This window comes from Pan troglodytes, chromosome 9 (genome assembly GCF_028858775.2).
Source record: "Pan troglodytes isolate AG18354 chromosome 9, NHGRI_mPanTro3-v2.0_pri, whole genome shotgun sequence".
Taxonomy (NCBI): domain Eukaryota; kingdom Metazoa; phylum Chordata; class Mammalia; order Primates; family Hominidae; genus Pan; species Pan troglodytes.
In genome coordinates this window covers 120,968,054-120,983,567 of record NC_072407.2, presented here as the reverse complement: position 1 = coordinate 120,983,567, position 15,514 = coordinate 120,968,054, and the positions used below count along the sequence as shown (strand labels likewise).

At 51.2% G+C, this 15,514-nt stretch overlaps 1 protein-coding gene across 13 annotated transcripts; it reads left to right on the top strand.

Annotated features, from left to right (window-relative positions):
- Positions 1 to 8,157: 8,157 nt before the first annotated feature.
- SLC37A4 (solute carrier family 37 member 4) lies at positions 8,158 to 15,491 on the top strand. Of its 13 annotated transcripts, none has more exons than XM_054661141.2 (11): positions 8,902 to 8,962; positions 9,076 to 9,641; positions 10,247 to 10,589; positions 11,399 to 11,631; positions 11,953 to 12,196; positions 12,753 to 12,911; positions 13,160 to 13,245; positions 13,768 to 13,881; positions 14,088 to 14,153; positions 14,516 to 14,654; positions 14,769 to 15,491. In XM_054661141.2, the coding sequence occupies exons 3-11, from the start codon at positions 10,442 to 10,444 to the stop codon at positions 14,933 to 14,935; spliced, it is 1,356 nt and encodes a 451-aa protein (XP_054517116.1). In that variant the 5' UTR covers positions 8,902 to 8,962; positions 9,076 to 9,641; positions 10,247 to 10,441; the 3' UTR covers positions 14,936 to 15,491.
- The last annotated feature ends 23 nt before the right edge of the window (positions 15,492 to 15,514 follow it).

Here is a 15,514-nt window from a genome sequence, read left to right as displayed (position 1 = left end):
CCCGACACCCGTAAAGGGTCTGTGCTGAGGAGGATTAGTAAAAGAGGAAGGAACGCCTCGTTGCAGTTGAGACAAGAGGAAGGCATCTGTCTCCTGCTCGTCCCTGGGCAATGGAATGTCTCGGTGTAAAACCCGATTGTATATTCCATCTACTGAGATAGGGGAAAACCGCCTTAGGGCTGCAGCTGGGACATGCGGGCAGCAATACTGCTCTGTAAGGCATTGAGATGTTTATGTGTATACATATCTAAAGCACAGCACTTAATTCTTTACCTTGTTTATGATGCAGAGACCTTTGTTCACATGTTTACCTGCTGACCTTCTCTCCACTATTATCTTATGATCCTGCCACATCCCCCTCTCCGAGAAACACCCAAAAATGATCAATAAATACTAAGGGAACTCAGAGGCTGGCGGGATCCTCCATATGCTGAGCGCCGGTCCCCTGGTCCCCCGATTTCTTTCTCTGTACTTTGTCTGTGTCTCTTTCTTTTCCAAGTCTCTCATTCCACCTAACAAGGAACACCCACAGGTGTGGAGGAGCAACCCACCCCTTCAGCTACCGAATCCTCCTGTTTAGGGGGAGTCACGAACAATTAATCCAAAACCACCAGGTAGAAGTCAAGATGATGCCAACTGGGCTTCCAGACAAGAAATTACTCAAGAGAGCTATCGGAACAAGACACATAGATACCCTCCTGTACCACTCCCATATGTTTCCCATGCCAAGTTTTTCTTATGAAATCTCTTCACTGAGCCCAAAAAGCTGGAACAGTCTTTTAAAGGCATGAGTCTGGCCATATCTCAACTGTTAGCATTTGATTAATAAAACTGCTCTCTGTAGGCCGGGGGCAGTGGTTCACATCTGTAATCCCAGCACTTTCGGAGGCCAAAGTGGGTGGATCACTTGAGGCCAGGAGTTTGAGACCAGCCTGGCCAACATGGCAAAACTCTGTCTCTACTAAAAATACACAAATTGGCTGGGCGCAGTAGCTCACACCTGTAATCCCAACACTTTGGGAGGCTGAGGCGGGCGGATTACCTGAGGTCAGGAGTTCAAGACCAGTCTGGCCAATATGGTGAAACCCCATCTCTACTAAAAATACAAAAATTAGCCGAGTGTGGTGGCAGACGCCTGTAATCCCAGCTACATGAGAGGCTGAGGCAGGAGAATCACTTGAACCCGGGAGGAGGAGGTTGCAGTGAGCCAAGATCTCGCCACTGCACTCCAGCCTGGCAACAGAGCGAGACTCTGTCTCAAAATAAATAAATAAATAAATAAATAAATAAATAAAAGAAAAGAAAAAAGAAAAAAAAAGAAAACTAGTGTTGATGAGGCTGTAGAGGAATTAAAACTCTCACATGGCTGGGCGTGGTTGCTCACGCCTGTAATCCCAGCACTATGGGAGGCTGAGGCGAGAGGATTACTTGAGCCCAAGAGCTCGAGACCAGTCTGGGCAACAATAGTGAGACCCCCATCTCTACAAAAAATAAAAATAAAAAATTAGCCAAGCATGGCAGCTGGGATTATTCTGGTGGTTACTCTTTAATTATTAAGACCTATTCTTATGTTTATTTTTCTGTCAATTCCTTAAGCTTTCAAAATTTATATTATCCCCCTTTACCAAGTAAATTCCTCAGTGTTAATTTATCAAGTTACCTCTCCCATGTTGATACCATCTCTAATTTTCTTTTTTTTTTTTTTGAGACGGAGTTTCGCTCTTGTTGCCCAGACTGGAGTGCAATGGTGTGATCTTGGCTCACCGCAACCTCCGCCTCCCAGGTTCAAGCAATTCTACCTCAGCCTCCCGAGTAGCTGGGATTACAGGCATGCACCAGCACACCTGGCTAATTTTGTATTTTTAGTAGAGACGGGGTTTCACTGTGTTAGCCAGGAAGGTCTCGATCTCCTGACCTCATGATCCACCCACTTCGGCCTTCCAAAGTGCTAGGATTACAGGCATGAGCCTCCGCACCCGGCCTAATTTTCTTTCTTTTCTTTTTTTTTTTTTTTTTTGAGACGGAGTCTCACTCTGTCGTCCAGGCTTTAGTGCAGTGGCGCGATCTTGGCTCACTGCAAGCTCCGCCTCCCAGGTTCATGCCATTCTTCTGCCTCAGCCTCCCGAGTAGCTGGGATTACAGGTGCCTGCCACCAAGCCCGGCTAATTTTTTTTTTTTTTTTTGTATTTTTAGTAGAGACGGGGTTTCACCGTGTTAGCCAGGATGTTCTCGATCTCCTGACCTCGTGATCCACCTGCCTCAGCCTCCCAAAGTGCTGGGAATACAGGCGTGAGTCACCACGCCCAGCAGTTTTATTTTCTTAAATGACATTTTCTTTTTTCTTTTCTTTTTTTTTTTTTTTTTTTTTTTGAGATGAAGTCTCGCTCTTGTCCCCCAGGCTGGAGTGCAATGCTGCAATCTCGGCTTACTGCAACCTCCGCCTCCCGGGTCCAAGCGATTCTCCTGCCTCAGCCCCCAAGTAGCTGGGATTACAGGCACCTGCCACCACACCCGGCTAATTTTTGTATTTTTATTAGAAATGAGGTTTCACTGTGTTGGCTGGGCTGGTCTCAAACTCCTGACGTCAGGTGATCTGCCTGCCTCGGCCTCCCAAAGTGCTGGGATTACAGGCATGAGCCACTACGCCCAGCCTCTTTATTTATTTATTTATTTTTTTGAGACGGAGTCTCTCTCTGTCGCCCAGGCTGGAGTGCAGTGGTGCAATCTCAGCTCACTGCAACTTCCACCTCCTGAGTTTGAGTGATTCCCCTGCCTCAGCCTCCTAAGTAGCTAGGACTACAGGCATGTGCCATCACGCTCAACTAATTTTTGTAATTTTAGTAGAGACAGAGTTTCACCATGTTGGTCAGGCTGGTCTTGAACTCCTGACCTCAGGTGATCTGCCCTCCTCAGCCTCCCAAAGTGCTGGAATTACAGGCGTGAACCACTGTGCCAGGTCTTAAATGGCATTTTTAAATCTATCTGGGATTTATTTTGTGTGGAGTGTGCAATAGAGATCTAAGTTGATTTTTTCTAAATACCCAGAACAATTTATTCATTTATCTATTTAATATTTATTTATTTTGAGGCAGGGTCTCACTCTGTCACCCAGGAGGGAGTGCAGTGGCGTGATCACAGCTCATTGCAGCCTCAACCTTTTCGGCTCAAGCAATTCTCCTGCCTTGGCCTTCCAAAGTGTTTCAATTACAGGCATGAGCCACTGTGCCAGGCATTATTTATTAGTTAATCCACTCCACTCTATTGATTTGGGATGGCTTCCTTTTTTTTTTTTTACTTTTTTGGAGACAAGGTCTCACTCGGTTGCCCAGGCAGGAGTGCAGTAGCACAATCACTGCTCAGTGCAACCTTGACCACCCAGACTTAAGCAATCCTCCCACCTCAGCCTCCTGAGTAGCTGGGACTATCAGCATGAGCCACCACGCCTGGTTAATTAAAAAAAAAAATATTTATTTATTTTAAATTTTGAGACGGAGTCTTGCTCTGTCACCCAGGCTCAAGTGCAGTGGCATGATCTCAGCTCACTGCAACCCCCGCCTCCCTGGTTCAAGTGATTCTCCTGCCTCAGCCTCCCTAGTAGCTGGAATTACAGGTGTGTGCCACCATGCCCGCCTAATTTTTGTGTTTTTTTTTTGAGACTGAGTCTCACCCTGTTGCCCAGGCTGGAGTGCAATGGTACCATCTTGGCTCACTGCAACCTCTGCCTTTCAGGTTCAAGCGATTCTCCTCCCTCAGCCTCCTGAATAGCTGTGATTACAGGTGCACGCCTCCACGCCTGGCTAATTTTTGTATTTTTAGTAGACGGGGTTTCACCATGTTGGCCAGGCTGGTCTGGAACTCCTGACCTCGTGATCCACCCACCTCGGCCTCCCAAAGTGCTGGGATTATAAGCGTGAGCCACTGCACCGGTCCAGGAGTGTCATTTTTTTTAATTAAAAAAAATTTTTCTTTTGAAACACGGTCTTGCTTTCACCTAGGCTAGAGTACAGTAGTGCGATCATAGCTTACTGCAGCCTTGACCTTCCTGCCTCAAGCAATCCTCCCACCTCAGTCTCCCAATTAGCTGGGACCACAGGTACATGCCACCACACCTGGCTAATTTTTAATTTTATTTATTTATTTATTATTTTGAGATGGAGTCTCACTCTGTGGCCCAGGCTGGAGTGCAGTGGCGCGATCTTGGCTCACTGCAACCTCCGCCTCCCGGGTTCATTCGATTCTCCTGCCTCAGCCTCAGGAGTATCTGGGATTAAAGGCACATGCCACCACACCCAGCTAATTTTGGTATTTTTAGTAGAGACTGGGTTTCATCATGTTGGCCAGGCTGGTCTCGAACTCCTGACCTCAGGTGATCCGCCTGCCTCAGCCTTCCAAAGTGCTGGCATTACAGGCATGAGCCACTGCACCCGACCCTGGCTAATTTTTTATATTTTTGTAGAGATGGGGGGGGGGGGGTTCTCCCTATGTTGCCCAGGCTGGTCTTGAACTCCTGGACTCAATCAACCCTCTCACCTCAGCCTTCCAAAGTGGTTGAATTACAGCATAAGCCACTGCACCTGTGCAGGATGTCCCTTTTATCATAGTTAAAATCATACATGAGATAAAAAAATTTTTTGAAACAAGGTCTTTCTTGTAGCCTAGGCTGGAGTGCAGTGCTACAATCATAGCTCACTGAGGCCTTGAACTCCTAGGCTCAAGGTCTCTTCCCGTCTAAGCCCCTAAGTAGATAGGACTAGAGGCACATGCCACCACACCTGGCTAATTTCTAAATTTTTTGTAGCAATGGGGTCTCACTACGTTGCCCAGGCTGGTCTCAAACTCCTGACCTCAAGCCATCCTTCCAAAGTGTTGGGATTGTAAGCATGAGCCACTGGGCCCAACCTCGGATGATATTTAAAATAATGTTGTCCATTCATTTCTATGGCTTCTGAAAAAAAAAACTTTGTCCAGTTTCCAACAAATTCTGTTGGGATATAGATTGGGATGGTTTTAAAATGCCAAATGAATTTTGAATGGATTGACATTTGGACAGTATCAAAGTCATAGCTTGTTTTTCAGGCATGTAGTATGATTTACGTTTGTTCAAATTACCTTTTATTATCCCTTAGTAAAGTCTTTGTACTGTATTGGGATGTCATCTTCTCATTTCTTTTTCTTTTCTTTCTTTCTTTTTTTTGAGACGGAGTCTCACTCTGTCACCTAGGCTGGAGTGCAATGGCGCCATCTCAGCTCACTGCAACTTCTGCCTCCCAGGTTCAAGTGATTCTCCTGCCTCAGCCTCCTGATTAGCTGGGATTACAGGTGCACACCACCACACCCGGCTAATTTTTGTATTTTTAGTAGAGACAGGGTTTCACCATGTTGGTCAGGCTGGTCTCGAACTCCTGACTTCATGATCCGCGCGCCTCAGCCTCCCAAAGTGCTGGGATTACGGGAGTAAGCCACCATGCCCGGCCTATCTTCTCATTTCTTAACATTCTTTGGAAATACAGTGAGCAAACTAGCATTTGAGTCCCTACTATCCTGATCATAAAGTGCTTTAAAATGTTTTTCCATTTAATTCCCACTGACTGGGTGCGATGGATCATGCTTGTAATCGCCGCACTTTGGGAGCCTGAGGCAGGTGGATCACCTAAATTCAGGAGTTTGAGACTAGCCTGGCCAACATGGCGAAACCCCCTCTGTACGCCGGGTGCGGTGGCTCACGCTTGTAATCTAGCACTTTGGGAGGCCGAGGTGGGTGGATCACGAGGTCAGGATCGAGACCATCCTGGCTAACACAGTGAAACCCCGTCTCTACTAAAATTAGTCACAAAAAATTAGCTGACCGTGGTGGCGGGTGTCTGTAGTCCCAGCTACTCGGGAGGCTGAGGCAGGAGAATGGCATGAACCTGGGAGGCGGAGCTTGCAGTGAGCTGAGATGGTGCCACTGCACTCCAGCCTGGGCGAGAGAGCGAGACTCTGTCTCAAAAAAAAAAAAAAAAAAAAGAAAGAAAAAGAAAAAAAGAAAGAAAGAAACCCTGTCTGTACTAAAAATACAAAAATTAGCCAGGCGTGTTTGCGGGCACCTATAATACCAACTACTCAGGAAGCTGAGGCAGAAGAATGGCTTGAACCCAGGTGGCCTGGTCCTGTAGTCTTAGCTACTTGGGAGGATCGCTCAATGCTCAGGAATTTGAGGTTAGAGTGAGCTAAGATACCATTGCACTCCAGCCTGGGCAACAGAGCAAGCCTGTCTCAAAAACAAACAAACAAACAAACAAACAAAAAAAAACAGACCGGGCGCAGTGGCTCACGCCTGTAATCCTAGCACTTTGGGAGGCCGAGGTGGGCGGATTACCTGAGGTCAGGAGTTCAAGACCAGCCTGGCCAATAGGGTGAAACCCTGTCTCTACTAAAAATACAAAAATTAGCTGGGCGTGGTGGCACATGCTTGTAATCCCAGCTACTCAGGAGGCTCAGGCAGGAGAATGGCTTGAGCCCGGGAGGCAGAGGTTGCAGTGAGCCGAGATCCTGCCACTGCACTTCAGCCTGGCCGACAGAGCAAGACTCTGTCTCAAAAACAAACAAACAAACAAACAAACAAACAAACAAACACCATCGACCAGGCACAGTGGCTCATGCCTGTAATTCCAGGATATTGGAAGACCAAGGCAGGTGGATCCCTTGAGCTCAGGATTTCGAGGCCAGCCTGGCCAATATGGTGAAACTCTTGTCTCTACGAAAAATAGAAAAATTAACCGGGTTGGCTGGGTGCAGTTGTTCATGCCTGTAATCCCAGCACTTTGGGAGGCCAAGGGGGGCAGATCACCTGAAGTCAGGAGTTTGAGACCAGCCTGACCAACATGGAGAAACCCTATCCCTACTAAAATTACAAAATTAGCCGGGCATGGTGGGGCATGCCTGTAATCCCAGCTACTCGGGAGGCTGAGGCAGGAGAATTGCTTGAACCCCAGAGAAGGAGGTTGCAGTGAGCTGAGATCACTCCACTTCCAAAACAAAACGATAGGGCTGTTAATTTAGGTGGTGGTTACAGGGGTATTAACATGTGTAAAAAATCATTGAGTTGTACATGTAAGATTCCTGCACTTTTTGTATTTTATTATGTGTATGTTAAATCTTAAAAATAAAAGCGGAGAAAAACCTGATGGCTTCCTACTCCTCTATTAGGTAAAGTAAGAATCTGCTCTGGTTTGGTTTCGGAGGAACTGTTTCCTGGTCCTCGGATCTACCTGGCTGAAAGCACAGTGCCTGGTACAAACTAGGCTCCTCCCCAGTTTTGAATTAACGAAGTTCAGTGACATCGTCATCCTATTTTTTTTTTTTTTGAGACAGGCTCTCGCTCTGTCACCCAGGCTGGAGTGCAGTGGCACGATCTCGGCTCACTGCAACCTCTGCTTCCCAGGTCCAAGAAATTCTCCTGCCTCAGCCTCCCAAGTAACTGGGATTACAGGCGTGTGCCACCAAGCCTGGCTAATTTTGGTATTTTTAGTAGAGACAGGGTTTCACCATGTTGGCCAGGCTGGTCTCGAACTCCTGACCTCAAGTGATCTGCCCGCCTTGGCCTCCCAAAGTGCTGGGATTACAAGCATGAGCCATTGCGTCCGGCCTGTCATCCTATTTTATCTCATCTCCTCCTCCTCCCTTCCCTGACCACCTTCTCTGGAGTAAAAGATCTTTGCTCTCAATTTTGGAACACTTACAATTCCTTCAGCCACTCTTGTTAGGAAGATATAAGGGAAGAGAGCGAGAGACAGGAGGCAACTCAACGGCCAAACAGGTTTATTCACAGGAATAAGCCTGCAAGGAGTTCCAGTCAGGAGTCTGGCTGAGACCCTGATCACTTACAAGCTGAGGCTTTTATAATATCGTTTCTATTGGGGAGAGGTCGGGAAGTGCTGGCTGATTGGGACTGTTGGGGACTTTCATAGGCTATGTTACCTTCTGTTGAAGCTATGGGCAGGGTTAACATTTGCTCTGTTTCTGAGAACACAGTCATCATTGTTGTAAAATAGCATCACTACTGTTACTCCTCACAACTCTTACCTGGGATCAGTGAAAACCATTGTTGTTGAGAACTCTTATAGAATTTCTGAGCTCTTATCTAAATCATCTATTGAGTCTTCACAATGATCTACCAGGCTGGTAGGAAACGGGAGCTCATAGAGTTTAACCAAGGTCATACAGTTAGAATGCTGTGGGTCTAGGACTAGAATTTGATATTTACTCCGGGCCCCGTCTCTGTCCCCAACAATCTAACCACAAGTTAAAATTCCAAATTGTGGGCTGGGCGCCGTGGCTCACGCCTGTAATCCCAGCACTTTGGGAGGCCGAGGTGAGCGGATCACGAGGTCAGGAGATCGAGACCATCCTGGCAAACACGGTGAAACCCCGTCTCTACTAAAAATACAAAAAATTACCCGGGCGTGGTGGTGGGCGCCCGTAGTCCCAGCTACTCGGGAGGCTGAGGCAGGAGAATGGTGTGAACCCGGGAGGAGGAGCTTGCAGTGAGCGAAATCGCGCCACTGCACTCCAGCCTGGGCGACAGAGCGAGACTGTCTCAAAAAAAAAAAAAAGAAAAAAAGAAGATACTGTGTTTTCCTACAACACTTTTCCCAGACTGTGAGCAACTTGGGAACAATGATTATCACCTTAGTGTTCGGTGTGTTTTGTAGAGGAGGGCACTCACTAAAAACTGGTTTGTTGAATGCAACCACTTAAGAATTGGACATGCCTTGCCCAGCCCCTAAGGGGCGCTATGCTCGTTCGTCCAAGGAGCAGCGTGACCAGCGGGAGGGAGTAAGTCGACGTCCCCGGCATGTGGGGCGGGGAACTCCACTGGCCGGCAAGCGAAGCCCAGGCGAAGACCACGCCCCCGCCGGCCGCGCATGCGCCGCCTTCGCTAGCCCCGCCCCGTCCTATTCGGGCTCCCGCCTCTGTTCAGGTAGGAGGCGGTATGTGGGGGAGGGGAGTCACCTGAGGGCGGGGATCTCAGGTCTTGGGGAGCCATTGTTGGCGAACCCCAACTTCCGATACGACCCGGAGCTGTTCCTGCAGTTCCAGAGACAATTCATGGGTCTTGCGGCCACCGAGGCGCTGTCCCTGACCACCAGCACGAGACCCCTTTCTATCGCGCCAGTCCTGTGGTCTCCGCACCTCTCCAGCTCCTGCACCCCCGGCCCCCGTGGTTCCCAGCCGCACAGTAGCGTGTCCTGGGTAGCGTGAGGACCCACGGAGCTGGGCAGGTGCCACGAGCCCGCCGCCTCTTCGCCGCCCGCCGCCTCTCCTCCTCTCCCGCCCGCCGCCTGGCCCTCCCCTACCAGGCTGAGCCTCTGGGTGCCAGAAGCGCGGGGCCTCCGGGAGAATATGTGCGGTCGCCCGCTCCGCGTGCGCCTACGCCTTCTGCTCCAGTTGCTTTCCCAATTGAGCGGAAAAGCCGGGGCATGTTGCCGGGGCCCTGGGCGGGACGGTTGTGCCCTGCAGCCCGAAGCCCGCCGGGGCACCTTCCCGCCCACGAGCTGCCCAGTCCCTCTGCTTGCGGCCCCTGCCAACGTCCCACAGGTTGGAAACCAGACCCTGCAGCCCCCAGCTAGCCCGAAGGAAGCCCAGACTGACGTCGCAGGGTAATGGGGACCCAGAGGTAGCTCTGTGGGGCCCCATCAGGACCTCAGCCCTTAGCGGGGCTTTCCGTGTGACACCGTGGGACCTGAACTGGGGAGGTCCCCCTTGCATAGAATTACAAGGGGCAACTGTAGGAAACAATTAAATCTATTATGAGCTAAGTATTGAGAGTTCCACGGATTGAGGCCCTCTCTAGAAGGCTTAGACGTGGGGTAGCCGGGGTATGTGTCTGACTTTGTGTTTTGGTGCGGTGGTGGTGAGTGGGTGTAGAAACTAATAGTGCCAAGTGCAGTGCCTGTCAACTAGTAAGTTAGTAAACCTTACGTGAATGAATGAGAAGGTTCTGTGACTGAGGGAGCAGGGCTAGAGAGGGCATCTCTGCTCATCCCACCCCTGCCTCCCCTGGGCTCATGCAGACAAAAGTAATTAGGTTGAACCTTTAATCAAAGCTGGTTTCACAGGCAAGCAGACATGATAGAGGAGGTAAAGGCAGAAATCCTGGGGACACAGAGTGCTGGCCTGGCTCACAGGCATGCCTCCTTCTGGGACCTCCTCCACCCCCTACAGTTTGGCGCTCAGTAATCTCTTGTTTTCTTGTCTCCCTCAGGACACTGGGTCCCCTAGGAGCCTCCCCAGGCTTAATGATTGTCCAGAAGGCGGCTATAAAGGGAGCCTGGGAGGCTGGGTGGAGGAGGGAGCAGAAAAAACCCAACTCAGCAGATCTGGGAACTGTGAGAGCGGCAAGCAGGAACTGTGGTCAGAGGCTGTGCGTCTTGGCTGGTAGGGCCTGCTCTTTTCTACCATGGCAGCCCAGGGCTATGGCTATTATCGCACTGTGATCTTCTCAGCCATGTTTGGGGGCTACAGCCTGTATTACTTCAATCGCAAGACCTTCTCCTTTGTCATGCCATCATTGGTGGAAGAGATCCCTTTGGACAAGGATGATTTGGGTGAGCCCTGAAACAGCAGGGTGGTGGACCTGGGGACACAGAACCAGCCGGACACACTGGGTGTTTGTGTACAGGCATGTCGTGTGGGTGGACTGTCTGCACAGTAGAGGCCAGGGGCCAGTCTGCATATGCCAGATAAAGAAGCTCTGAGATCCATGGACATGGGTGCATGCGGGGCTAAGGAGGGCTGCTTATTTGATGTGTGTGTGCATGCCCCTGGAGGCACTGTTTATTCCGAGAGTGTTTGAGGGGCTTCTGAGCATGGTTTTCACACCTGTGTGGGTGCATGTGGAGGCTTCAGGGTGAGTGCTGGCTACTGACACTGTGAGCACTGGGAACTAAAAAGTTGGCACAACGACTTCATGTGGCCTGGCATGCTACCCTTCAGGAGGGACAAGGTCCCTGACTCCAATCCTGAGCCCTTTGCCCCATGTTGGGTGGTGGAGCAACAGAACTGCTAGAGGCCCGGGACTGGCATCCAGGGTGAGGTGGGAAATCCCATATGCAAATCCCAGGGAGGGGGAACTGCCATGTCCTGCTCCCTTTTTGTTCCCTGACAACTGTAGCTGAGAATCATGGGTCAGTCTGGGGCTAGTGCTGATGGTGAGGCAGGAGAAGTGGCCGAAGTAGTAGGGCCCCATGAGTGTCAGATTGCAGCACAGGCTCCTCCTGTTCTTCTGGGAAGTAACCTGTCTCACCCCACTGGGCACCCCTACACACCTGACCCCATGCCTTCTTTCATTGCTCCTGTGTTTCTCCCCTGGTCCCTAACCCCTAAGTGTAATGTTCCCTGCTCCCCTCCCCTGCAGGGTTCATCACCAGCAGCCAGTCGGCAGCTTATGCTATCAGCAAGTTTGTCAGTGGGGTGCTGTCTGACCAGATGAGTGCTCGCTGGCTCTTCTCTTCTGGGCTGCTCCTGGTTGGCCTGGTCAACATATTCTTTTCCTGGAGCTCCACAGTACCTGTCTTTGCTGCCCTCTGGTTCCTTAATGGCCTGGCCCAGGGGCTGGGCTGGCCCCCATGTGGGAAGGTCCTGCGGAAGGTGAGTGCTTCCAAAGAGCCTGTTTGGATTGTCATAGAGGATGCCTAAAGAGCATGTGGGAGCGCCCTTTCTTACCCACCACCTCCACACCCAACCCAGAGCAGGTTCCTGAGCAGTTCCTGGCCAGCTCCTATTGCTTGTCAAGATATTTTAGGAGGCTGAGAGTGGTGGGATCAGGTGGCAGAGGAGGAAACTGCCCTGCCAAACAGAAGCGCCCTCTCCCTCTTCCCTGTAATGTGAGCTTCTGGGGCTGCCCCATCTGACCCCACCCTCAACATGGGCAGTAGGCTGGACACCTACGTGTCGCCCTCTGCCCCACAGTGGTTTGAGCCATCTCAGTTTGGCACTTGGTGGGCCATCCTGTCAACCAGCATGAACCTGGCTGGAGGGCTGGGCCCTATCCTGGCAACCATCCTTGCCCAGAGCTACAGCTGGCGCAGCACGCTGGCCCTGTCTGGGGCACTGTGTGTGGTTGTCTCCTTCCTCTGTCTCCTGCTCATCCACAATGAACCTGCTGATGTTGGACTCCGCAACCTGGACCCCATGCCCTCTAAGGGCAAGAAGGGTGAGCCCCCACCCAAACCGACCACTGGGGCACTCATTTAGCAGGCAGATGTTTGTTGAAGACTAGGCGTTTGCCTGGTCCTGTGCTAGTCAGTGGATGTGGGGGAAGAGGTGGTGATGTGGGGGAAGAGGTGGTAATGTAGGCTGCATGGGTAGTAAACACAAATCCAGCCCAAGAGGCAGTTAAGTACTGGACGAGTGGCAGAGCCAACAAGTGCTGTGACTCATTATTTTCTGGCCCTTCCTCACAACAGCACAGACTTCCCTGTCCTGGATAGATAGAATCATGAGCTTTAGTGGCTTGGTCCTGTTTGTCTTTCATTCATTGAGCTTGGTCCTTAAGTGGCTTGGTCCTCCCTGGTCCTGTTTCTCTTTCATTCATTGACCTTGCAGCGGAGAGGGGGAGAGGAGAGCAGTGGGGTGAGGGAATACCCTTCATGCTGATCCTGGCTGTGCAGATGGACTCTGCCCCTGTGGCTGGTTAATGAATGTTGGGGGCTCAGGTTGGGGAGAGCAGTCAGGGCAGAGCCTGACGCCCAGCCTTTTCCCACCTCCAGGCTCCTTGAAGGAGGAGAGCACCCTACAGGAGCTGCTGCTGTCCCCTTACCTGTGGGTGCTCTCCACTGGTTACCTTGTGGTGTTTGGAGTAAAGACCTGCTGTACTGACTGGGGCCAGTTCTTCCTTATCCAGGAGAAAGGACAGTCAGCCCTTGTAGGTAAGATGAGCATGGGGACAAGGGTGGGCATAAGGAGCAGGAACCAATGCAGGGGATGCAAATTCAGGCCTTGCTTCCATTTATCCTCTTTATTCGTTCCTTGAGGCCGGGCACTACTCAGGCAGCTATGGCCAGTCACCTATGGGAACCCTGTACCTCTCCAGGTTTAAGCCATTGTGGGACAACCCCAATGTGTAACACCCTCCCACCCTTCCCTTCCCTCTTCCCACCACAACTCCCCACTGCAGGTAGCTCCTACATGAGTGCCCTGGAAGTTGGGGGCCTTGTAGGCAGCATCGCAGCTGGCTACCTGTCAGACCGGGCCATGGCAAAGGTGAGCGGGCAGAAGGGACAGGAAGGAGAAGGGTCCCTTTCAGTCTTCACAGCGTGGCTGGGACAGGCACTGGAGAGATGGGAGTCCCAGGGCACAGGCAGGTTGGCATCTGCTGGTTTAGACCGGGTGAAGAGGGAATGATTCCGGGCTGGTCTTAGCTTTCCTACGGTTGTGGAGGTAAGGCTCTTGGGTAGAGTTTTAACTGATGTGAAGGACAGCCAGAATATTTCTTAGCTTAGCTGTAGGTTTCTCCACAGCCCCAGGAAAATGGGCTGGGAACAGACTAGGTGCCCTCCCCAGCACGTGTCCTAGTCCTGCCTGACGGGGGAGGAGGGGATGTTGTAGAGTTTGGCCTCAGAATGTAATGAGCAGGTCCCAGGGCCTCCCAGAGCTGCCCAGGGGCAAGAACTGTGGTGGGATTGCCAAAGACCTGTCAGCAGAGGCCCTGCTGTGTCAGAGTCCAGGGGTGGGTGTTCTCTGCCCTGTTCTGAGGACGTGACATTGCCGGGACTGTATCCATAGGCGGGACTGTCCAACTACGGGAACCCTCGCCATGGCCTGTTGCTGTTCATGATGGCTGGCATGACAGTGTCCATGTACCTCTTCCGGGTAACAGTGACCAGTGACTCCCCCAAGGTAATTAAGAAAGGCCTGGCTCACGGCAGGGCACAAGGAGAGAAGGCAAGGGCCACTGACTCTGTCTCCCTCTCTTGGCTTCAGCCTGGGCCAATCTTTTCTTCGCCTCTCAGATACCCTTTTCAGTTCTGATTGGACCGCTCCTCTGTGTCTGGGTTCTCCTCCACTCTGGGCCTGGTTTTCTTTTCTTCCCTGTGCTCCTCTAGGATGTTGCTTTCTGGACTCTGGCTCTTCACCCTCTCGCGGAGCTCACAGGCTTTACAGAGCATGAGGTGCCTTAAAGATATCTCTGGTTTTTCTCCTGGTCTGTCTCACCTTTGTCCTACCCTTCTGCCTTACCCCTAGCCAATCCAGTTTGTGTAAATCCTGAGGACAGCCTCTAGCTCAGAGGGATGACTTCTGTACCTCCTTTCCTTGCCCACTTAGGTCCCTGGGTTTGCTCAATGTGGCATCTCCTACTCTAGCTCTGTATTGTCAGTTGTGTTGGGGAGTGGAAGGAAAAGAATCACTTACTTACTGTCCTTTTATGACTACTGTTTGTTCCTGGGGACCAAGCCTTCTTCTTGCTTTGGCAGGGGTGGGTAGGCAGGTCGGCTTTCCGACTCTGAATGCCACTCCACTCTGCCCTTGGCAGCTCTGGATCCTGGTATTGGGAGCTGTATTTGGTTTCTCCTCGTATGGCCCCATTGCCCTGTTTGGAGTCATAGCCAACGAGAGTGCCCCTCCCAACTTGTGTGGCACCTCCCACGCCATTGTGGGACTCATGGCCAATGGTAAGTGTTAACTTCTAGAGTCTCTCCCTCACCCCCACCCGTGCTTTGCATATAGACCAGTGAGAAGCTGGAGCTAGCACCACTGGCTTAGGTTCTTCCCTTTCCCCCTGACAGTGGGCGGCTTTCTGGCTGGGCTGCCCTTCAGCACCATTGCCAAGCACTACAGTTGGAGCACAGCCTTCTGGGTGGCTGAAGTGATTTGTGCGGCCAGCACAGCTGCCTTCTTCCTCCTACGAAACATCCGCACCAAGATGGGCCGAGTGTCCAAGAAGGCTGAGTGAAGAGAGTCCAGGTTCCGGAGCACCATCCCACGGTGGCCTTCCCCCTGCACGCTCTGCGGGGAGAAAAGGAGGGGCCTGCCTGGCTAGCCCTGAACCTTTCACTTTCCATTTCTGCGCCTTTTCTCTCACCCGGGTGGCGCTGGAAGTTATCAGTGGCTAGTGAGGTCCCAGCTCCCTGATCCTATGCTCTATTTAAAAGATAACCTTTGGCCTTAGACTCCGTTAGCTCCTATTTCCTGCCTTCAGACAAACAGGAAACTTCTGCAGTCAGGAAGGCTCCTGTACCCTTCTTCTTTTCCTAGGCCCTGTCCTGCCCGCATCCTACCCCATCCCCACCTGAAGTGAGGCTATCCCTGCAGCTGCAGGGCACTAAGGACCCTTGACTTCTGCTGGGCCCTAAGTCCTCGCAGCAGCGGGCGACTGCTGTTGCCAATACCTCAGACTCCAGGGAAAGAGAGGAGGCCATCATTCTCACTGTACCACTAGGCGCAGCTGGATATAGGTGGGAAGAAAAGGTGACTTGTTATAGAAGATTAAAACTAGATTTGATACTGAACACTGTCAGTGATTCATTTTTTC